The sequence below is a fragment of the Poecilia formosa genome, unplaced genomic scaffold, assembly GCF_000485575.1.
Source record: "Poecilia formosa unplaced genomic scaffold, Poecilia_formosa-5.1.2 Scaffold87, whole genome shotgun sequence".
In the NCBI taxonomy this organism is placed as follows: domain Eukaryota; kingdom Metazoa; phylum Chordata; class Actinopteri; order Cyprinodontiformes; family Poeciliidae; genus Poecilia; species Poecilia formosa.
The window spans coordinates 99,188-122,112 of record NW_006800026.1 but is presented as its reverse complement, the minus strand read 5'-3'; the positions used below and the strand labels follow the sequence as shown (position 1 = coordinate 122,112).

The window sequence follows — 22,925 nt, the reverse complement described above, 5'->3', positions numbered from 1 at the left end:
CTGGTGGCGGGAGGACTCGTCTAATCTCTAACTGCCTTCAATCCAAAAGTTATCCCCCTTTTCAATTATTAGAACAATTAACCCAGTAGCTCATGGTTATTAAATTCTAATAATCACTCTTGTTAACAGCAGCTCTCTCCCTTATAATAACAAGCACTTGTTACAGATTAGATCATTTTTAGTAGCTCGGCTCAAACCCCTGGGTGATTATTTACTCATCGCCAAAGTAACCTATGGAGCCACCATTTTCCTAGAACCATGTGCATAGACTGTACAAAGATCAGAAGAACCATTAGTAAATTCCGGACTCAGAATTAATTTCAATATCCACAACTGTCAACAAAATTGTATACATATTTTATTTAGAGGCTAGACTGTGGCGCAGTTGGTAGAGCTGTTGCCTTGCAGCAAGAAGGTTCTGGGTTCTTGCTGTATGGAGTTTGCATGTTCTCCCTGTGCATGCGTGGGTTTTCTCCAGGTACTTTCCTCCCACAGTCCAAAAACATGACTGTCAGGTTAATTGGCCTCTCTGAATTGCCCCTAGGTGAGTGTGTGTGTGTGTGTGTGTGTGTGTGTGTGTGCGTGTGCGTGTGTGTGTGTGTGTGCATGGTTGGTTGTCCTGTGTGCCTCTGCGTTGCCCTGCAACAGATTGGCGACCTGTCCAGGGTGAACCCTGCCCCTCACCCGGAACGCTAGCTGGAGATAGGCACCAGCACCCCTCCTGACCCCATTGAGGGACAAGGATAGATGGATGGATAGTAGCTTATTTCAAACAATTTACCGATTATAATCAACACTTTTTAAGCCAGATTAATACCCCATAATCTATCCCTTTCCTATTAAACATTATTCAGGTGGATGCGAAAACATAAATCGGCGCCCCCCCCCCCCGAGGCGACGATACGTAAAGTATAAGAATCGCTACATTTACCTCGTTATGTGCGAGAGGTGAAGAAGCGTCAGGCACGCTGAAGTGTATGGGAAAACATAATCGGTGCGTCGCCCCCTCCAGACGGGGTTTTGGCGCCCCCTCTGGTGCTGCGCCCCTATGCGTTGCATACGCTGCATACCCATTTTTTGCGCCTCTGCTCATACCCAGCGGATGTAATGTCCCTTTGCAACAGTAATTTCTTCGTTCTTGGTCAGGATCTAGTCTTTGTTGAGACAAAAATCCCCTTAAAATGGAACAAAGTAGATCCAGTCTTTTATATCCTTTAGACCAGTGGTTCTTAACCTTTTTTGAGATACTGAACCCACCAGTTTTATATGCGCACTCACTGAACCCTTCTGTAGTGATAAATAAAATATGATTTTTATTTATCATGACCAACTAGAGTCTAGTTGGGTCACCCCTTGATCACCAAGTCTTCTTAAAAGGTAGAGTCTCTGAGAACAGCTCTTCAAAACATAGTCAGTGTTTTCAGCACAGTTGAGCTGACTGTCCAGGAACGACCCAAGGTATTTAAAATGTGCCACAGTTTCAACAGGTTGGACATTGAGAGAAACTGGAACCACTTTAAGGTCTTGTTTAGATTATTTAATTAGCTCTACATTCTTAAGAGAATGAAAAATTAATAATAAATAATAAAGACTTTGCGACATTCTGATTTAGTAATGTAATTATATTAGTTTGTTACCACCCCCACGCCACTAGAGGCAGTACCAACCCCGAAAAGATGCGACTAAGAAGCAGATTTAGAAGTACACCGAAAGCTACAGAATTTAGTAAAAACGGTGAGTTTTGCTGAAGTAATTAATGACACAAGTTCAAATCCATGCTGAGAGTGAAGCTCCTTCAATCAGTGATCCTCCGCAGCTCTGATTGGCTAAGCAATGTAATGTGATCCTCTGCAGCAAGTGATGGCAAAGCGGGGCGTCATCACGACTTTACACAAGTGTGTCTTTACCTCCGCGGCAGAGGCTCCGCCGACTCATCGAACCCCTGGGGTTCGATCGAACCCAGGTTAAGAACCACTGTTTTAGACTCTTAGATCCCCATCAATCCGTGAACTTTGTCCATTCACCAAGTCCATTGCAGCAGATTTGGAGTCTTTGGGCAGAGAGCAGGGCAGCGGTCGAATGAGGAATCCTGGAACAGTGGGTACACGGATCTTGTCCCTTACTGGGGTGTGGAGCCTTTAGCCGGTCCTTGGATTCCAGGGCGTCATCCTCTGCTGTTAATCCTTCTGCATCAAGTTAGCTCTACTCCGACACCAGGAACAAAGAACACTTTGCTTCCCCTTCTTAGAGTTGATATATCTTTTGTCTACATGTGTGTGTATGTGGATGGTACACGTGACAACTCAACCGTCCACATCGGTGGTTTCTACACGGCCTCTTAGCCGTTGGCAAACCCCTGACTTTCCCACTTTAACTTCTCCTGTTTAACACTGCCTCTACTTAACGTCTTGACTCTGCTTCTCAACTGTCAGCATGTCTTACTCAAAAAGCCTCTTTTATTTTAACCTAATACTCTAATCTGATTTATACTTCCAGTTTCAGTCCTGTTCAGTTTCAGATGGAAAGTCGTGTTTGGAGTTTCCAGTTTTATGCTGTCTGATCAAATAAATCAACTGATACTCCACAACATCTGACATTCTAATTTTTAGCCAGTGTTTGGTGCTTGCAGTCTTGTCAGAAGAGACCAGTAGAGGTACTGCACATTTCAGCTCTGGCTGCTTCCCTACAGTTTTACGACCGATTCAATATATTATGCAAGCATGTAAAACAAAACACATCTATAATGAAAACTGATCACCTGCATTAGTGGTGTAATAAACCATTAAAGAGGTGACTGAGAAAATAAAATAAATATGACTGATTGGATTCATGAATGAGAACCTCACCTCTGAGGCGAGGAGAGGTTCAGCTCCGTCTTCATCCATCTCCCACCTGTTTCAGTAGGACATAGATGTCAAAGTTGACACCTATTAACACACCAAATAACACAGGAAAGACAAGAGAAAGTTCGATTCTGAATACTCGCGAGGAGAACAGACAGAGATGTGCTTTCAGTTACAAATCTCCTACTGTTCTGAAAGCACATTTGCCTGCCCCTCTCTTTTTATTGTCTTTCGGATCCCTAATCACAGAGAGCGCTGCAACTCTAAAGGGAGGGGGGAAAAACACTTCATCACAAGTCACAGCGCCAATGATTGTCACCAACTAACAACACAATCTATCTTAACCTAGATTCCCCAGTTCCTGACACAGGTCAAACAGAGCAAGTTGTAGATCTTCATGGCAATGGTTTTATAGCTATCTTAAGAGGTCAAAAGCAGTGCGTTCTGTGAAGAGCTGCTGTCACTGCTCTTCTTCAGAGAGGCCCTCTGAGAAAGGAAATCAGAATGATTAACAATACAGAAACATTCCTTAAAAGTTATGACTAAACAAATAAGAGTACATAAAGTAAGAACATTATAAAAGTATAACAAATAGTTGATAATAGTACAATTTACCTAACAATAGGCAGTACAAGAAACTTTATTAGTAAAAATGACTGGTTCACGCAGAAATCACACTCACTGCAACAAATAAACATGATATTATATTTTGAATTGTATTGTTTGTTTTATTTTTATTACTGCACATGTGCTAAACTCAGACACAATTGATAGATAAACTCACCTTTACTGGTATGAAGAATAATGTGAAAACTTTCCAAAGAGAGATACTGCAGCATGAAAAAAACAAACAGTGGCCATCTCAAAAAATTACCTCTAACCACAAAATGATTGTCACAATTCCGTTGATTTCCTATAAACTACATTTCTGATCTTGCATATTTGCTTGTATTTCTGCAAATTTTCCATGTTAAAATGTTCCAGCTCTTGTAATGCAATACATGACATTTACTATGCTGTTTTTCATTACTGGGCAGCATTGCAGTATATTCCATTTTAATAGATTTGCTCATTTCTACAAATAATGCACTTGAAATGTGAGACCGTTTTAATCTTTTCAGAAAATACACATATGCTGAAATCTAAACTAAACACACAGAATAAAACATTTCACCTGAATATATTATCTGTTTTGCTTGGAGAATACTTACAGTACACAACTGTGTTTAGGTTTTAGGAAGCTGCAGTACTCTATGTGAGATGATAACCGCTAACCTGTGAGTTTGGTTTTGATTGTAGGACTGTCCTAGACAGCCATCCATTAACATCCATATGAGTTTAACGATTACTGTCTTATAAATCAGGCCGTGGACCCACAAATGTGCCATTTGTCATTTGAAATTTGACAAACAAGTTGGTTCTGTTGTTAAATCAAGTTTTTATCACTTACGGATATTAGCAAAGGTGAGATCTTATTTTTGTTTTAAGGATTTTGAAGGAATTATCTATTCCTTTATTACATCTCTATTGGATTATTGGAATTCATTATATAAAGGCATGGATAAATCCCAGATGCAACATCTTCACGTGATCCAGAATGCAGCAGCTGGGCTTCCTACAGGAACCAGGAAGCGTGACCATATAAGGCCCGTATTGGCCTCCTTACACTGCCTGCCTGTTTGTTCTCGAAAAGATTTTAAGATTCTTTTAACAATTTATAAAGTTTTAAATGGGTTAGCTCCTTCTTATCTTCAGGATCTTTTGAAATGTCATTCTGTGTCCAGAACTTTATGATCAAATGATCAGCTGCTACTGAAAGTCCCTCGGACTCGACTTAAGAGGGAAGGAGATTGGGCTTTCTCTGTTGCTGCTCCTATTCTATGGAATAATCTACCTTCCCAGATTAGATCTGCCCACAGCCTGGATCATTTTAAATCACTTCTCAAAACTCATTTTTATTCTTTGGCATTCAATTGAGGCCTGATACTGTAGCTCTTCTGTTTTGATTTTTTATTTTAAAAATATATATGGATTTTTTTTCTTCTCTTGTAATATTTCTCTTTCTTTTCATCAATTTATTTTATTATCGTTCTTGTACAGCACTCTGCTGCAGTTTTACACCTGTTTTTAAAGTGCTACATAAATAAATTTGACATTGACATCAGTTTGAAAGTGCATTAGTAGTGTCCTGACAATATGTTAACAATTTTAGTGTAGGAACTTAATCTATTGTGGGATTGTAACTTCAGATTAAGGTTAGAAATAATTCAGTTAAAATGTTCTGCTACAATTTCAACACTGGGTGGCAGTGTAACACCTTCTATTGGCTTGAGAGAGGCTCTCCTTAACGGGAATCAAATGTTAAGTTAAACTGTAGAATCAATCTCAGTTGTTGAATAAAAATATTACAATATAACAGGAAAAACATGCCTCAAAAAGCAAAACTTCCCCAAATGAGAACTCATTGGGCTGATCCATGAATAAACAGAGAAAATGTAACTTTAAATGATTTTGTTCAAATTAAAGCTCATCTTGAGTTAATAGATCTACAACAGCAACGTTAGCAATAAACAGGTACTCAGGTGGTGTGTGAAATGTGAAATGTGAGAGTTACAGAATCACAACAAAGCTACTTGACATAAAGTATTCTTGCTACACAGTTATTTGGAAAAATGAAGGTAAAACATCAACTGGCTTTAGAGTATCAATGCTGATCAGATCTGGAGCAGAAATTGCAACATTTAATCTAAATGTTGCCAGAATTTTATTTATTTTTATTATTTGTATTGCAAGCAGTCTTTTAAAACTGGTGAATAACAAGCAGGCTGGGTGTGCTGGAGAATGCTTTCAAATCCCTGAGTGTGGTGCAGGGTCGCAACTAAATGTTATTCAGGAGGATGCGAAAACATAGGAAAGAAGGAAGGAAGGTACGTCAGGGTAAAGGAGCGTAGAAAACAGACGCTCACTCTACCCCCCTTCATCCCCCAGGACAAAGACACGTGAAAGGTAAAACTCCCTACATTTACCTCGTTATGTGCGCGAGGTGAAGGAGCGTAAGGGTGCGCTGACGTGGATGCAAAACAGACATCATCGGCCCCCTCCAGACAGGGTTTTGACGCCCCCTCTGGTGCAGCGCCCCTATGCGTTGCATGAGCTGCATACCCACTTTTTGCGCCACTGGTGTGGTGCCAATTTGTTAAGTCTCCAAGCAACTGAATTCAGATGGCATTTCTAAAGACTTCCTCATCACTATATAAACTTTGTTACTTTTGCCTTGGTTGGTCATTGGTTTATGCAGATACATCACTTCATCTGCATTCTCTGTTGATTCTCTGCTTGATTTTTCCCTTTGATGCTTTTACACACATTTCTTGATTTTGGTAAAGAAAGTAATCTTAGCTACAAACCTGACCACAACTCAGAAAAAAAAAATAACTTTATTGAATTGATTATATATATTATTTAAACCTAAAATACTAATAACTTTTTTTAATGTGCATTTTTTCAAATGTTTTTCTATAAATTGGCTTTCTCTTTTTAATGAAATCCACAGTGAAGGTGATGTGGCATGTAAGACTGAATTCCCTTTGTTTTGGCATCCCTTTTCACTGGTTTGTTGGCACATTTTGTGTTAATAAAAGTATGTCTAATTTTAACATTTCTCACAAATTATCATTTCATACCTACTCTTGTTCTCCTTTGTTTGTGGAATCTCTTGTTCGTTATTTTGGCTTCATTAATGTGAAACAGTAACATACTTCCTGCCACTAGGGTGCACAGTTGAGTTTCTGTGTTCACTCCTCTCAGTTTTTCAGGTTTTTATGTTTGCATATACGTCTTGTAAAAGCAGACAAATGGGAAATGTTTGAGGGTTTGTTACAAACCACTGATCTACAAGCCCTTCTGGTCTTTAATGGCACTGGGTTGCTTTAAAACTGCCTCAAATTCACAAGTAATGACTTCTTACCTCCATCACAACACAACCAAATGTCTTATTGCCTTTTTATGCGAGTCCTATCATGTTCAAGAAAACTGAGATTTTTAGCTTCTCATTGTACCAACAGCTGCCTTTACCGTGGCCATTTGGACCAAGTTCTCAATGCCTCACAATGACTGATAAGGCAGCACCAACAGCTCTAATCAGCAATAAAACAGGCTGGAACATGAAAATGGAAGATAAGATTTGCCATTGCAGAGCCTCACAGAGTTTCAGTTAACGTCTTTCTTCTTAGAATTTCCCTGGAGCTAACATTTTTGGATAATTACACAGTTTACAGAGATAACAAAAACACAAACTTTATCTTTACCTCATACAAATTAGTGCATTTTCTTAAACTGTTTGTGGTCTCAGCCTGGAATCAAAAATTACAGCTTTTTGTGTAATAGGAAAATATGTGAAAAAAAAATGTAGAAAACTTTCTGTGAGACATAAATCTCAACATTATTTTCTCATAAGATGCGATTGGAGAGCAAATGTGTTGTGTATGCACGCATGTTTGCTCTATCATTGCTGGACTCTAACCCTCCACGTTGGATGCTGGCACTGTCAGCATGGAGGTGAAGGGGTGGACTAAAAGGAGGAAAGGCTAGATTGCACAATCTAAAATGTGTCATATGAAAAAAAGTTAGGCATGTATTTTTACCAAAATATTTTATATGTAAAGACATGTGGTTATATTACTTTCTCCTTTAATAGTGTTGGTCCATCATGGCTTTTTGAGTTTGACTTGTAGTGATAACACACTAAAGCTTTCATGGCAAGAACAATAGGGAGCCTGAGGAGAAACTACAAGGCGAAACTGTGGTACAAGCTGAAACATGTTGAGGCAAAATACTTATTGCTTCTTGGGAAAAACAAGCACATGTCTTTGTGGTAGCTAATCAGAGGTGTGTGATTTATGGAATTGCATTTATACACAGATAAACAAAGTTCAGACATTTTTATGCAGTATTTTTTTTATTTTAGATAACTTAAAGAAATTACAAAAATGCTCACAGTTTTTTTTTTCCACAAAACGGAATAAACAGCAAATACATATATACATGTGGACAAGTGCAGGATCTGTCTTGTTTTTTTCAGGACTCAGCAATAAATATAACATGGATATTCAAACTGTTTGGTCTCATTTACAGTGCAACATTGGCATTTCATTGTTCATCCTCCATATGGCTGGTGGTGGAACGCTTTTTCAGGATTGTGTTTATGTCTGCAGAGGTTGAAGACGACTTAGTTGGCTTCGATGAACGACTGGTAGAGAGACATGAGCTGGGACTGGAGGTCTTGGGCGTAGGGGTCCAGTTTGTCCCTCAGGTCCTCAGCATAGGGAGCCACAATTTGCTTCACCAGACTGGCTCTCTGGGTCAGCTCTACCTGGACCTTCTCGGTCACGGGGGCTACGCTCTTCTGGAACGCTTCCAGGTGCCGGTCCACCTTCTGCTTCAGGTCATCTGTGTAGGGCCCCAGCTGAGCCTGCAGGTCCTTCACGCTCTGCTCCAGGTTGGTCTTCAGCTCTTCGCTCTTTTGAATCAAGGTGGACCTCAGCGCCTCGGAGTCCAGCGAGTCCGCGTAGGGGGCCAGCTCCTGCTTGAGCTGCTCGACCCTCTGCTGGATCTGGGCCTTCATGTTCTCGGTGTAGGGCTCCAGTTTGTCTCTGACGGAGCTGAGCTCTTGGGTCAGCACACTTTTCAGCATGTCAGCCTCTGTGGTTATCTTGTTCATCAGGTCCTCGGCTGCGGGGGAAAGCTGCTCCTGCAGGGTCACAGCATACTTGCTGGCTAAGTCAGCGCTCTCTGTCAAGCGGGCACTAGACAACCAAAACAAGACAAAATGACTGTCAGGACATCTACGACTGTGTAACATGCTGCAGAATACAAGCCTCCCCCCTCCAACTCTCCCTCACGCAACGTACTTAACTTCCTGTCCAATTGGTGAGCTCCTAATCATCTCCAGAGTATCATCCGCTGTTTGTGTGGCCTTGGCAATGTAGTCCCAGAAAGCATCAGTCAACACTTCTAACTTTGGCTTTGGTGCATCAGCGTAGAAGAGGTTGGCATTGCAGCCTTGCAAAAATAAAGATGTCAACAAAGGTTATTTTCAGACCTAATTTATTTTATTACTATTTATTTATTTGTTGCTATTATTATTATCAGTCCTTGTTTATTTTATTTAAGTGAGAGCATCTTACCAGAGAGCACTGCGGCGATTAGCAACACAAACACCTTCATGACTGCAACCTGCTGAAAGACATTAATACTTAATAATCAATTCCTACTAGTAAGGCTACATCAACACTTTTAGATTTTGCTGTAAACATGTAGTCTGAAGCGCAGTGCTTGTCTCACCTGCTTTGGGGCGTGTGTATCTTTCAGGGCTTAGCGTGTTAGTGACTGTGTCTCAGTGTTGCTTCCGTGTATATATACAGGAGTCAGATGACCGTTGTAGTGAAGAGCCCAAAGTCCAGGAGTCCCTGCCATGCTGTCACAACTGCTCTATTTTTTATATCTGCTGTTTTTTTAAAAATATGTTTTCACTGAACAGCTGAATGATGGAAAATACATACAGAAAAATCCACTTTGGTTTTCAATAGTGTCACTTCCTCCCCTAAATTGTTTGCAGAAAGCTTTAAAAGTGTGCAGCTTTTAAGGTGTCAACATGGTCCAGCACTAGCAGTCACTAGATAACTTAAGATAACCCTGTTAGACTTGTGGACTTTGTCTTCAGGTCAAGCTCCACGAATTAAGCGCTATCAAGATGGATCCACTTAAATTCTTTATTTCTTAATTTTAGCCCCTTGAATTCATTGTGGACAGAATTTTATCTCATTTAAGGGTTTTCTTTTATTTATTCAGGAGATACCTGTTGGACATTTCTATTTGGAATAGTTTTATGAGTTGACTACTAAAGGAGATATTTTTAAATGAATGTGAGGGAAATAGAAAGCAGCCTAGGACAGCTTTGTCCCAAAAATATTTAGGTCAGTGTCCTGCTGGAACGTAATGCTTCGCCCCAGTCTCATGTCTTCTGTAGCCTCTAGCAGATTTCCTCTCATTCTATTTTTTCCTTTAGCTTTCTTGACAACACTTTGTGATCTTAAAAGGTGTTGTAAGTACATTTTTACTTACTTACTTGTCAGCTTTAAACAGCTTCTCTGTCCATGTTAGACAAAAAGCTAATCTTTGGTCTCACCTGACGAGAGTATTTCTTCCACATGTTAGCTGTGCATCCTACGTAGCTTATTGAAAAACTGCAAACTGGACTTTTTTGCCTTTATTTCAACAATGACATTGAATGACATTTTGAACTGTGCTATGGGATATATTAAACTTTCTAGACACTGTACTTCCATTTGTGGAAAAGAAGTGGAGATGGTGGAGTATAAATAACTTGTTTTTCACTTGGGCGAAAGACTAGAGCCTCAACAGTAGCTGCGTTTCCATTGATCACATAATTGTGCAAGTTGGAATCACTAAAATAAATTTGTTAATGGCAATTTTGAAAAAAAAAAAAAAATCAAATTTTTTGCTAAAATGTTTTTGCATATGTGTGAGGTGGTTTTTTAACTCTATCAAAATTAGTGTATTTTTCAAAACTTAAATGAAAACACTTTTTTTGCATCAACTCATGATATCAACTCGTTAATATGGGCAGCAGAGATGAAGAAGATGACAGGAAGCAGCAGGAGGATGATGCCGCTGCATACTTTTTAACTACTTATCTCGTGGACAAACGTATTCACGTGTGATTTTAATTGTGTTCCTCGTTTAATGAAAACACTACAATTGCAAATTGTGATTTTCCAATCTTAGCAGATTATTGACAAAGTTTTGTGAACATTTGTAATGAAAACACCAATAAAAATGCTGTCTACAAGAAAGTACAGAAAAAACTCCTCAAAGAACCTTCAATCCACTTCCTTTTGCTTCAAAATAATGTGCTACTTTCTTACATAAAACCCCAATGAAAGATAAAATGCAATCAAGTTTCTTGTCGCAATTTTACAACACATTAGAAAGTTCAGGGGATGGGTGTACTTTAGCTACTTTTGACACTGCACATGGTGTAATATTGTTCTTTGAGTGAAAAAGATTCATTAATCAAGAAAACTCTAAAATGTGTTTATGAGAATTGACCTCTGACACATGTAACTGAAGCAGAAGCTACTTTGTCCCTCAGAGGCTGACGATGCCTGAATGTACTGACCTTTGGTCAGACAGATATGCAAGACTGCTGAACATTGGCATGACACAAAAGCAACAACTATTAATTATCCTGAAAGTTGTTGGCACAATAAAAAAGATTACAGGAAAAATTCTGTATGTCTACTTAAAGTTGGAATTCAGTGACAGTAATGTTGTGGATTCTGTCTGTAGTAAAGAGCTGGAGGCTTTCAGATGAACATAAGGTCAAATAGGGTTAACACTATGGATTTAGTTTCACTGCTGTAGTCATGAAGCACAAACACATTTTTAGGCAATAACAGAACAATGTAATCTTGATTTTACATTGATCATTTCCTCTTAAAGTGGTAATTGTACAGGATAAAACCAGTACTTAAATGATATTTCTGGGGCAGAAGGGGCTTGTACTTGCTTGTTGCATAGATTGTCTGCTACAAAATATCAGCAGGGAAAGAAGGGTGAGGCAAGGTGACAGCAAAGCACTACCTCTTGGACTTTGGGATCATTACTGTCCGAATTCACTATATAAGCTGCAGAGCTTCATCACTTCGGCACCAGCACAACTGAGCGGATTTACAGACACTCTTGTAAACTCAGGTAAGAAGAGGAAACGGAGGAAGCTCTTTTCATCTAACCTTACTGAAGGAAAATGCTTTTGTGACTTCTTTTTTTGTTTGTTTTGTTGTAGCTTCAAAGAGCCATGAAGGTCCTTGCTGTGCTCGTCCTGGCCGTTTTCACCGGTAAGTAAGCTGGGGGCAAATCAAAATGAAGCGTAAAGTCTTGTTAATGACTGCATTGTACCTTCAGACAGCTGCGGTAGTTTCAAGTTATCCTTCTATCCGTCCAACAGGCTGCAATGCCAACATCTTCTACGCTGACGCTCCCAAGCCTCAGCTGGAAGTAATGACTGATGCTTTCTGGGACTATGTCGGCAAAGCCACCCAGACAGCTGATGACACCCTTCAGATGATCAGAAAGTCCCAGTTTGGCCAGGATATCAGGTATGACATACACCATCACATGAAGCATGGCTTTTATTTAGCTTTTGCAGAGCGTAAACTCACTGTCTCCTGTCACTCTGTTCAGTGCCCGCATCACTGATGGTGCTGAAGCAGCCAGCCAGTATGCAGTCACCCTGCAGGAGCAGCTCCCACCCAGAGCCCAGGAACTGATCACCAGAGTCACCCAAGAGGCAGAAGATCTGAGAGAACGCTTGAACACCGACCTGAACAACGCCCGGGAGAAGCTGGAGCCCTACACTGAGAACCTGAAGGTCCAGATCAGGGAGAGAGTGGAGCAGCTCAAGCAGGAGCTGGCCCCCTACACCGAGAGTTTGGATACTGAGACCCTGAGGACCACCGTCATCCAGAAAAGCGAGGAGCTGAAGGCTCAGCTGGAGCAGAGTGTGCAGGAGCTGCAGACTCACCTCGGGCCCTACACCGACGACCTGAAGCAGAAGGTTGACCAGCAACTGGAAGACTTCAAGCAGAGAGTCGCTCCCATGACCGAGAGAGTCCAGGATCAGCTCACACAGAGAGCCCAGCAGGTGAAGGAAATGGCTGCCCCATACGTAGACAACCTGAGGGAGAGGCTGGACCCCTACGCCCAGGACCTCCAGACTCGTCTGACCTCCCTCTATGAATCCTACATCAAGGCCAACTAAGTCAAACTCCAGCTGACTCTGAACCAAAAGAAACTGCATCAAATAAAACAGAATTTTCTCCTGGATGCCAGAAACATGGCAGTGCAACTTTAATTTACCTGTTTGGAAAAGCTACAGTTGTTAGTTCATGTAACGTTGTCAGAAAAGTGATACATAACAAATGCATGTTGGTCTGTGACCACAAGGTGTCCGCTCCCTAATTTATGAAAATAAAACAAAATCAAAAGAAACTTGAGATCCTTGTGTATTTTTTTATGAAATTTCTTTGTAATATTTCATTTTCCAGCCTTTGGACAAAAAAAACAGAATATGTTTAAAGATGTTAAAAAATAAACAAAATGAAAACAACAGCAACTGTTACATTTATAAACAAGCAAAGAAGAAATTTTCTGTAAAAATCACGTTTAAAGTTGAAACCTTTTTTCAAGATCAGCTGCTAATGATTGGGGTTTTATGGGAAAAGAAATATAAAGAAAAGCTTTATACATAATTCTTACTTAATTATGCTTAATTAATTCTTATGTTCCATTATAGGGAAGGGTTTTGAAAGAACATCGATGTGTGACGTGTATTAGACGGAAAAGTGGCTTATTGCATACAACTCTTCCTAATTACTAGTAGTTTTCCTGTCAATATGAGCTGTGGATTAGTGCTGCTCCTCCAAAGTTACCATGGTCCTTTTGCCAATACTTTTGCCAGGCACTGTGGGTGCTGCAGCGGCAAAGAGCTGCGAGTTTCAGACAGGCATATTCGAAACAGACCATATGAGTGAATTTAGTAAAGTAGCTATAGATTTCATGCAAAATATATTTTGTTTTATCAGAACCTTTTTAATTATTAAAGAATTTGTAACTAAAGCAGGGTAAGGAGAATGAGGCCTTAGCATAAAATAAAGTGTTCAGTCTAGTCAATGATACGTCAAATCCTGAATTAAACCCTGCTTTAACACCTAACAAAAATTGTCAAATTTTATAAAATAACAACACACCTTGTCTTTAACACTCGACATCAGTGATAAGTAAAGGCATTAATGAATACTGAGAAAGAATTGAGTAACACGCTGTTTTTATGTTCTACTTACAAAAGCTGCCCCCCAACACCCGCCTCCACGCCCTCGTACCATTCTCTTGTGGAGGGCATGTTCAAATTTGTTTTCACCTGCAAGTCTGGATGTTCGTAAACACATCCTGATCCTTCTTTGTGTTTTTTTTTGCTCTAAATCACTTCTCTTTTCGTGCCTCCAAACCTTCAGCAAGATTACTCCCACGCTGACTTACCCAGTGGCAAACAACATTCCTCAGTTCTGCCCCCAGCTGTTACAGGACCTAAAAACACTGTTAACCCTCCACAGACTGAACAAGAAACAAGACAATACATTTTAACCCAAATAACACTTGTTTGGAAACCCAGGTTATGGGGTTTTTTGTTTCAGCCAATTTTTGGCAGCACTGATATTCCACATTAGTCTTTTTAAGATGCTCCTTAAGGCAGAAAACCTAACCAGGGGACACACAGTTGGGTTCTGGGTCACACACATTAATGCATGGTCACAGTAAGCATGTGGAAGAAGGTGCTTTGTTAAAATGACACCAAAATCCATGTTTTGGCTTATATTTAAAATAATGTTTGTTGGAAATCTCACTGCAAAGCTGTATTGAACACACCAACCTCATGGAGCATTAGGTTGTGTGGATGCTTTTCTCCAGCAGGGACAAGAAGCCGGTTAAAGTTGATGGGAAGAAGGATGTAGCTAAATGGATGGCAAAGAAATTCTTAGGCTGAAGCAGATCGAAGAGATTCATGTGTTTGAACGTCCCAATCAAAGTTCAGACCAGATTCAATCAAGAATGTTCTGCAAGGCTTATAGATTGTTTACAGATGTTCATCTTATAATTTGACTTAACTTGACCTATTTTGCAACGAATTTGTAAAACATTGTGTGCAAAGTTGGTAAACAGACAAAGACTCGCTGTGACAGCACTCAAAAACTCAAGATTTTATTTCTAAAAATGTTTAAAAATCATGATTCTCCTTTTGTTTTATCATTATGTGCTATTTTGAGTTGGTCTATCAAGTAAGACAACAAGTAAAATAAAGTTGCAGGTTTTAATGACATAAAATGAGAAGAAAAAAAAGAGATATCATAGAAATAAAGAAGTGAGTTAAAGCATACAACTGTGTTTCCTTACTTTTAATGCTTCTTTTTTGATAGGTGGAAACAAAGGATGGAAATCATTCCCACTTTTTATCACTGCATCTGTCAGGGCAGTACATATATATCTGAAAAGGGACAGAAGACTTTTTATAAATACTTTAGCACTAACTTAAAGAGACATCTTTCCTCATCTTGCACCAAGATGCATATCCAAATAAATGCAACAGTTCACACATTATATGGTGTTTTTCCACATCAGTCTTGTTGATTACATATTCCTCCTGAAATTAGCTGAGCTCAAAACAATGACAAACTCAGCAATTCCTAACATTTGATTTATTTCTACTCCCATCAGCTGATACCTCTGAGTCAGAATCCGATGGTAAGAAGTTTTTTGAGTTCATTTTTGCCATATCAAACAAAGCAAACGCATAAAGAAGACTTTGACAATGTGCAGCTTCCTGTGCAGAAATCAAAACATGTTTATCTACATTAACGTGAACATGTTCTTCTAATTAACCTATGATAACCTTACTGACACATCCAAACAAGTTGCCTTTTGTTCAGTAACTAAAGCTCCATCAGCCAAAAAACACATTCATTGGGGTTACGTTCGTTCAGTGCTCTGCCTGCCGACCCCTGACATCAGACGTTTGGTGTTTTCGTGGAGCAAAAGAAGAAGCATCTGCAGATTGGATGACTCTGTCAGATTTTCACTGTATTACCTCATATGTCTTCTTGAATCCGTCCCTTTCACTTCCTTTTCTGTACGGCCTTTTGTCCCGAATGCCCCTGAAAAACAAAAACTGAGCACTCAACCCTAAATGATCTGCCTGACTAAACTCTGACTTCTTTGTGTGTTGTGTGCTAGAGGTAACACATTCCATCTGCACAATACAGGCACCAAATTTATTTGATTTTTTTTGTGTGTGGAAGCAGGTTTTGACTGTAAGAACTTTTCTCAGAAAACGTCTTTTGCTGGTGCTACTGTTACCACATTTAATGTGTTCCAAAGAGATTAAAAACAAGATTTTTCAATGCGTTCCCTTTCTGGAATAGGCTGGTTATCGTCATGATTTCTGTGTGACACTCATTCCAAACCCTCATTAATCATTATTGTGTTGGAACATTAGGATCAAAGGGCTTTAGGTATGTTTGCTGTTATCACATTTCAAGGAAAGTAAATAAGTTTTCTCATTAGAATACAGCCAGGCAATTTATTACACTTTACCAATCACTGGATAGTTAAAGTGACGTCACTCAGTTATCACACGGTCCTGTTATCGTGGCCTCGCACCAATTACCTGCACATTTTCAACACTAAACAGAAACTTAAAAATCTAACAACAAAGCGGTCAAGTTCTAAAGGGCAAAGATGTTTAAAGGTGGCCACATAGCCAGTCTGGGTTCCACAAACCCAAAACCATGCATTGCTTCTCTGATTATGAAGTTATGACTGCAAAGCACCACACATTAACTTGGTTTCTCTTTCAAAATGTTCAACAGATCACTTCAGCTATGCATTAAAGATTTAATTCTTGTTTATGGATTTTGAGTCTTTTCTTGTTCCACTTGTATCTGGCAGCAAAAGCAACAACAATGTTGTAAGGCTCTAATTAGAGCGGTAAAATAATATACTTGTCTGACTGAAAGATGAAGCATGACTATAATCAAAGTAGCAACACAGTCCATGACACATTTGTGCAGCAACACAAATATTTACTGCTTAGCAAGTTGTAATAAGTACTTTCTTTAACCATAAACCTCTATTCACTTTGCAATATACTTTTCTTTTACACTCTTTGACGTAAAGCCGATTTCGTAGCATCTATTTTATTCCATGGCATCCACACTTAATGTTCCCTGATTCTAATCCTTTTTTTGTACCATGGGATTTCCATCCCACAAGCCTACACATGCACATCATGCCATCAGGACGTCCTATTTGTTTGAGAATCACATATCTACTGTTGGAAACATGAGACTGGCATATAAAGGGAGCTATTTGTGATGGAGATGGTTGGGTAATCTCTTTGTGGCGATAAATGCTAATGCAGGTCATTTGAATTAAAATGTGGATGTGAAAAGCTGCTTTACATCCTGGTGTTAGATGATGCTTTTGGTTGAGAACTGATTTGTCAACAATCAGAGTAAGAAAACCCAGTTAACACAAACCAGCAAAAAAGAGCAGCAAAGAAAGCATTCAGACTGACTTTCTGTGTAAAATGTAGAGACATACAAATATAAAAACTATAAATCATGTTTGTGCAAAACAAGAAAAAAACAACAGATATTTCTTCTGACATAGATCACTCTGTTTTTTTCAGCTCATGAATGCCAAAAAGGTGTATCTTAATTCTTTTTTTCAGCTTCTCATGTTTTTTACATTTCACATAACAATTACATTAGATTAATTTGACTGAATGATTCACTGCACATTTCACTTCAGCTGTAAATATGTAAGTAATTATACACAAATGTTTGTTTGCTGTTTGATTTACTACTCTTAGACAATGAATTTCAAATGTCTATTTCATTACTCTAACTTGTGTTTATTCCTATTTTCCCAAAAATACTAAATACAACAAAAAGCGCTGGCACTTTCTGGACACAGCCTGGGGGATTTGCCCCCTGTATCCAGCTCTGGTTGCGCCCCTGAAGTCTAAACCTTTACAATCGTTCGTGTTTTAAGTTACTGTAACAAAATAATCTACCTTCTGGGATTAATACAGTGTCTCTCGATGTACTCTAATCTGATGAATTAACGTCTTGTCAATTTTATGAGGACAAAATGCGACGTTGAAAATCCCGCTGCAGAATGAATGAATGACCCCGCTGCAGGTTTTAACTTTCACCTTGTTGCTTTCGTGTCAGAGCCACGCAGCGCGCTCAGCGCCTCTAACCAGCCATGCAAACTGCTGAGAACTTCGGACGCGGTGTCGCTGGTGGCACGTTGCGTGCAAGGACACGCGGATCTGTGCAGACAAATCACCATCACGCCATGAACGCACGCGCGAGCGAGAGCGTGAGCAATCACTCACCCCATCAACCCCCCCATCCTCCTCCTCCTCCTCCTCCTCCTCCTTCTTTCACCCCACCCGTTCCACGCGGAACAGCAGCGGCACCCTGGGACTATAAAAACCCTCCGCCACAATCCTGGGAGCACGAAGGAAGCTCAACCTCTCAGGTGAGTGATGCAAGGAAGAAATAAATTAAACTAACTAAAACAAAAAAACTTAAAAGGCTGTTCGCCTTGATCTGATTCTGAATTGTTGAATTTAGCTGCTGCATTTTTGCAAATTCCGAACTTTTTTTGTTGCTTTTTTTGTTTATATTCCAGGTGTATCTTTCTGTTCAGCAACCATGAAGGCTGTAGCTCTGATCCTCGCTCTGGCAGTCATCACTGGTAGGTTTTGTGTTGCTTTGCCAGATAGCACACGATGCAATTTTTTTTCCTTCTAATTATTAATGCTTTGTGTTTATATCCACTGTAGGCTGCAATGGCCGTGTTGTGCGACAGGCTGAGACCTCCATGACCCGCGTGGAGAACAGTGTGGAACGATTCCTGCAGTACATCATAGACCTGAACCAACAAGCCGATGGAGTCCTGGCGAACCTCAAAGTCCCTGAGCTCAGCAAGAACTTGGAGTGAGTGATGTCTTCTGATTGCATGTTCCTTTCTGCCATTGGGACCACAGTATTCTGATGTTTGGTCTGATTTCTCCAGAACTCTCATCACCGAGACCATGAGTGAGCTTACAACATACAGAGACGGCATCCATAGCAGGCTGGCCACCTACACCGCAGGTTCCCCAGGCCAGATCCCTGAGGATCTCCAGCTTCTGGCTAACAGACTGCAGAAAGACATGACAGATGCCAAGGAGCGCAGCACTGAGTACCTGAACGAGCTCCAGACCATGGTTGAGGAGAACACAGGTGACATCCGCGACCGCATCACCGCCTACACAACAAAGCTGAGGAAGCGCCTGACCAAAGACACTGAAGACATCAAAGAGTAAGTTGGGTTTCGAGAATCTGTCTGAATAAAGCTTTCACTCGCACGTAACCTAAACGTTCCCCTCTTTTCTTTCTCTCCCTAAGCACTGTGACCACCTACATGAGTGAGATCCAGTCCCGCACCAACCAGAACCTAGACACCGTGAAGGAGAGCGTTGAGCCCTACGTGGAGCAGGCCAGAGAGAGCGCCGCTCAGAAGCTGAGGGACATCTCCACCATCCTGGAGACCCAGGCTCAGACCATCAAGACCCAGCTGGAAAGCAGCATGAAGGAGCTGAGCACCTCCATGGACAGCAAGCTGGAGGAGCTAACGGAGCTGCTCTCCCCGTACGCCACTCAGGTCCGCGAGCACCTTGAGAATGTCATGCAGAAGGTCAAGGAGACCGCCACTGAATAAAGAAAAGTGGTTATTGAGGTTGTAAATGATTGGTGGTATCAGAGGAAGGAATGAAGATGGAAGTTACTGATGATGTATATTTCTTTTGCTCTTATGTTCAGGATAGAGGGGTTTAAACAGAGGGAAGGTAGACCATCTCCTTTCTTTATTTTCTTTACACTCCCTTTATGCAAGTATCTCAGTCACCAAGAGTATATCTTCCAGAAAAGAGCAATTTTTTTTATGTGTTACTTTTTCTACTTTACTAGTGTTTATCCTCATTAGTTTTGCATTCAAAGTTTTTTTTTTTTTTTTTTTACACACAACTGTCTTTCATTTCAATAAATGCACTGAATAAATGATGGATTCATATACAGCAAGGCATCTGCTAATTCCTTTGCACATGGGCAGAACTGCTAAAATCTAACTCTGTATTGTCTGTTAGTTATTGCTGTACTTCATAGAAGAGTGGACAATAAACTGACTTCATGCATAGCTGACAGTCTTTTTGCAACAACTTTCTACGAAAGCATTCTTTGTTATTTTTTCATGATGTAAGCCCACAATGCTGCTCTCTGTCAGTGTAACCTCCAAGTCTGAGTGAATAAAGAATTCAGAAAAGATGTTTTCACTTGCATGGCTTGTTTCTCTCATTAAACATTCAAGACTGATGCATTATTTAAAATGACATAGATCCGGTTACACTCTCACTTCAGAGGGGTCTTAAATGACCTTTTCACTTTCAAAGTATTTTGACTATAAAACGAAGCAACCTCAAGTGTTTTCTCAGTTTGTGATGACTGACTTAACTTTAACGCAATCAAACAAAGACTTTTTTCTGGGTGAGTGTTTCATTTCACAGTTTAATAAGGACCTTCCATAAAATGAACTACCATATCTTAGCCAACCTCTTGCTCAACATTTGCAGCATGAGAAAATGATACAAGATATCTATTGCCATCTTCACATAAAATACAAGAATAAAGACCAAAATGAAGGCTTTTCTTCTCCGCTGTTTCTAATCACAAATCAACTGTATTTGCACTAAGTGCCACCCCTGCATCCTCAAGCCCACCTTTTTGGTGTCCAGTTCAGACTTGTTCATATTTGCTTTCAGATTCCTTTCTCTCGATCCCAGCAGTTGTTTGGGAACAAGCTGTGCCATTTACAGTGACATTATACCAGTTCCAGCTTTATCTGCACTTATGCAGGTTTGAACAGATGTGCCACTCAGATCAACAAACACACAGACCTCATGCATGCTCTCATTCATTTTTGGGATGAGATCGATGGCTGCATGTCATACCATTTCACATTTCCGTTAAGTTTCTGTGCCTGAACATGATCATTTGTTACATAAGAGGATGTGTTGAGAAAGTCTTGGCACATATTCAAGCCTTTTCATTGGTTTCTGCTGTGCTGAATGCATATAACATCAAAATAAGCATTTGCACCTGCTGAGTTTGAGAACTTCTTTATGTCTGTCAAACTCAGCAGGGCTTTTCCTTTGAAGTTCAGAGCAGAGGCCAGTAGGGGACACCATTCACCCCCTTCACTGACCAACATCCGTCCTCTGACCCCCCTGTGTACGGATCCGTGCTGCACAAACTTGCAGCTGTGTTTTCTTAGTTGGAGAGTTAGATAAACTATATGCCTCATGAAAACAAAATGTGAAAATGAGACTTCATGAAAGGGAAATACTTGATTTACAAGACCGAAATGAATGCATTGTGTCTGACTTTTGCATAAATTTCCAAACATGGTTCCAACAAATTGCCTTAAAATATCCAGAGTGGGAATTTACATTGTCTGGCAGACAGTTTTCATTTTTTGCATATATTTGGACTCTTTTATTATGACACTCCTTAGAAAATAATAATAATAAAAAATAAAAAAAAACCGAGTTCCTTTTCAAAGCTGTTTTCAAAGTTGTTCAAATACTAAACAGTTTGTCTGTGTGTAATATAACCAGGATGTTTTCACACCAGATAGTCAGGTACACTATTAAGTGTGAAAACTATTATGACAAGATTGAGAGCCAAAAACATTTGTTTCATTTTCAGCTGGTGCCGTTCACCTTTACACTGCACTGTCGAACGAACCGAACCCTCTGCCTTTGCTTGTGGCGGCGTTGTACCGAGAACCACTGAAGGTAGTGAGACGAAAACCTCTGAAGAAGACAATGAGCTAAACTTTCTTCTTCACGAAATGCAAAATAAAATATGAAATAGCGTCAGAAAATAGCGATTATAACATTTCTCTTTTGTAGTTGGTAAAAGACCATGGTCCATTTCTTCTGCCAGCTCTAGACCAGAGGTCTCAAACTCCAGTCCTCAAGAGCCGCTGTCCTGCAATTTTTAGATGTGCTTCTGCTTCACCACACCGGAATAGAATAATTAGGTTATTAGCAAGGCGTTGGAGAACTTATCTACACAAGAAGGAGGTAATTAAATGGAAGAATATCATTCCAGTGTTTTGTACCAGTGGCACATCTAAAAACTGCAGGACAGTGGCCCTTGAGGACTGGAGTTTGACACCTGTGCGCTAGACTTGTTTTGGTTGTATTTACCCAGAACTCTGTCCACTTTCATCCACTTAGTGCTTTTGAAGTGGTCTCTGGTCCCCTTAGCATTCACATGCATTCAAATCACTTCAACCAAGAGGTAGGCATACCACAGTCAGCTTTTTTGATCTGCATCTGAGTTTGATAGCTCAATCACACCTCGCCAAATGAACGACAAATTCAAGGCAAACAAACTGGAGTTAAATTAAAGCAGACTAAACACGGCTGGTGTGAATGCACCCTAAATCTGTTCTGTGAAGGCCCCAGAGACCAAAGAACATATCAAATAAGTCAAGGATAAAGTTGTTGAGGAATTTGTAAAACAGTAATAATCCTAAGCACTGGACATCTCACAGAGCATCTATCACCCAAAAAAGTATGGTACCACTGCAACACAAGACAAGATCTGGTGGAAGAATCTATTTGCAGGTCAGCTATTACACACACTTTAAAAATCTGGACAATATCCCAATAGTTTGGGATATTGCAGATTCCTTTCTGCAATATCAAATATCAACTTTGAACCTTTCATATAGAATTAGTCAATCCATTATTGCGAAACGGAAAGTGAATTGCACAACCTCATTCCTACCAAGACTTGGCCTTCAACCTAAAATGAGAAGGTAGGCAAGAATATCATAAATCAGAGCATTGATAACTCTGCAGCAGGGCCAGAGGTCTCTGGTTTAGGTTGGAGGCTCTCTCAACATGATTTCCAGCTTATTGTGCAAGAGTGGTGAGACTGTTGAAATGTTGCAAAAAGCTAAAACAAACATGGGGAAGGAGGTACTTTGGTCAAAAGGGGCACATTTAAACCTTTAGGTCCAAACACAACATCTGATGTGTGGAGGAAAACTAAAACCATCATCTTAAACACTCCAAAGTGAACCATCTTAGTGGCAGTGTGACAGAGGCTCCTTTCTTTATGAGGGACATCGAAACTGGTCAGAAATAATGGGGACATGGAGGGAGTTAAATGCAGGGCAACTAAAATATGTGTTAGAGGTTGTGAAAGACGTGAAACAGGGCACAGGGTCACTGTCCAGATGGACAGTGACCCGGGACAGGCAGCGACAGCGACAAGTGGAATGGTTCAGATCAAATCATATCCAGATATTAGAATGTGTCAG

The 22,925-nt window shown here is 40.1% G+C and overlaps 3 protein-coding genes across 4 annotated transcripts; 2 read left to right on the top strand and 1 right to left on the bottom strand.

The window, feature by feature from the left end:
- Positions 1 to 7,902: 7,902 nt before the first annotated feature.
- LOC103141589 (apolipoprotein A-I-like) lies at positions 7,903 to 9,278 on the bottom strand. Of its 2 annotated transcripts, none has more exons than XM_007557293.2 (4): positions 9,186 to 9,278; positions 9,029 to 9,080; positions 8,753 to 8,903; positions 7,903 to 8,647 (listed from the first exon to the last, which is right to left on the bottom strand). In XM_007557293.2, the coding sequence occupies exons 2-4, from the start codon at positions 9,066 to 9,068 to the stop codon at positions 8,071 to 8,073; spliced, it is 768 nt and encodes a 255-aa protein (XP_007557355.1). In that variant the 5' UTR covers positions 9,069 to 9,080; positions 9,186 to 9,278; the 3' UTR covers positions 7,903 to 8,070. The 2 variants fall into 2 exon arrangements, with proteins under 2 accessions (XP_007557355.1, XP_007557356.1); XM_007557294.2 differs by having other exon boundaries at positions 9,029 to 9,077; positions 9,186 to 9,252.
- A 2,240-nt stretch (positions 9,279 to 11,518) lies between these two features.
- LOC103141588 (apolipoprotein A-I-like) lies at positions 11,519 to 12,919 on the top strand. Its single transcript, XM_007557292.2, has 4 exons — positions 11,519 to 11,618; positions 11,710 to 11,761; positions 11,872 to 12,022; positions 12,108 to 12,919. The coding sequence occupies exons 2-4, from the start codon at positions 11,722 to 11,724 to the stop codon at positions 12,682 to 12,684; spliced, it is 768 nt and encodes a 255-aa protein (XP_007557354.1). The 5' UTR covers positions 11,519 to 11,618; positions 11,710 to 11,721; the 3' UTR covers positions 12,685 to 12,919.
- Positions 12,920 to 17,936: 5,017 nt separating this feature from the next.
- On the top strand, positions 17,937 to 19,857 carry apoeb (apolipoprotein Eb). Its single transcript, XM_007557290.2, has 5 exons — positions 17,937 to 18,026; positions 18,180 to 18,245; positions 18,334 to 18,487; positions 18,567 to 18,854; positions 18,941 to 19,857. The coding sequence occupies exons 2-5, from the start codon at positions 18,203 to 18,205 to the stop codon at positions 19,251 to 19,253; spliced, it is 798 nt and encodes a 265-aa protein (XP_007557352.1). The 5' UTR covers positions 17,937 to 18,026; positions 18,180 to 18,202; the 3' UTR covers positions 19,254 to 19,857.
- The last annotated feature ends 3,068 nt before the right edge of the window (positions 19,858 to 22,925 follow it).

Coding starts and splice junctions, on each gene's coding strand:
- LOC103141589 (XM_007557293.2), bottom strand. CDS start 9,068: ATGAAGGTGTTTGTGTTGCTAATCGCCGCAGTGCTCTCTG. Junction 8,904..9,028: donor AATCGCCGCAGTGCTCTCTG/GTAAGATGCTCT, acceptor TATTTTTGCAAG/GCTGCAATGCCAACCTCTTC. Junction 8,648..8,752: donor CCAATTGGACAGGAAGTTAA/GTACGTTGCGTG, acceptor TTGGTTGTCTAG/TGCCCGCTTGACAGAGAGCG.
- LOC103141588 (XM_007557292.2), top strand. CDS start 11,722: ATGAAGGTCCTTGCTGTGCTCGTCCTGGCCGTTTTCACCG. Junction 11,762..11,871: donor CGTCCTGGCCGTTTTCACCG/GTAAGTAAGCTG, acceptor TCCGTCCAACAG/GCTGCAATGCCAACATCTTC. Junction 12,023..12,107: donor CAGTTTGGCCAGGATATCAG/GTATGACATACA, acceptor CACTCTGTTCAG/TGCCCGCATCACTGATGGTG.
- apoeb (XM_007557290.2), top strand. CDS start 18,203: ATGAAGGCTGTAGCTCTGATCCTCGCTCTGGCAGTCATCACTG. Junction 18,488..18,566: donor GAGCTCAGCAAGAACTTGGA/GTGAGTGATGTC, acceptor TGATTTCTCCAG/AACTCTCATCACCGAGACCA. Junction 18,855..18,940: donor GACACTGAAGACATCAAAGA/GTAAGTTGGGTT, acceptor TCTCTCCCTAAG/CACTGTGACCACCTACATGA.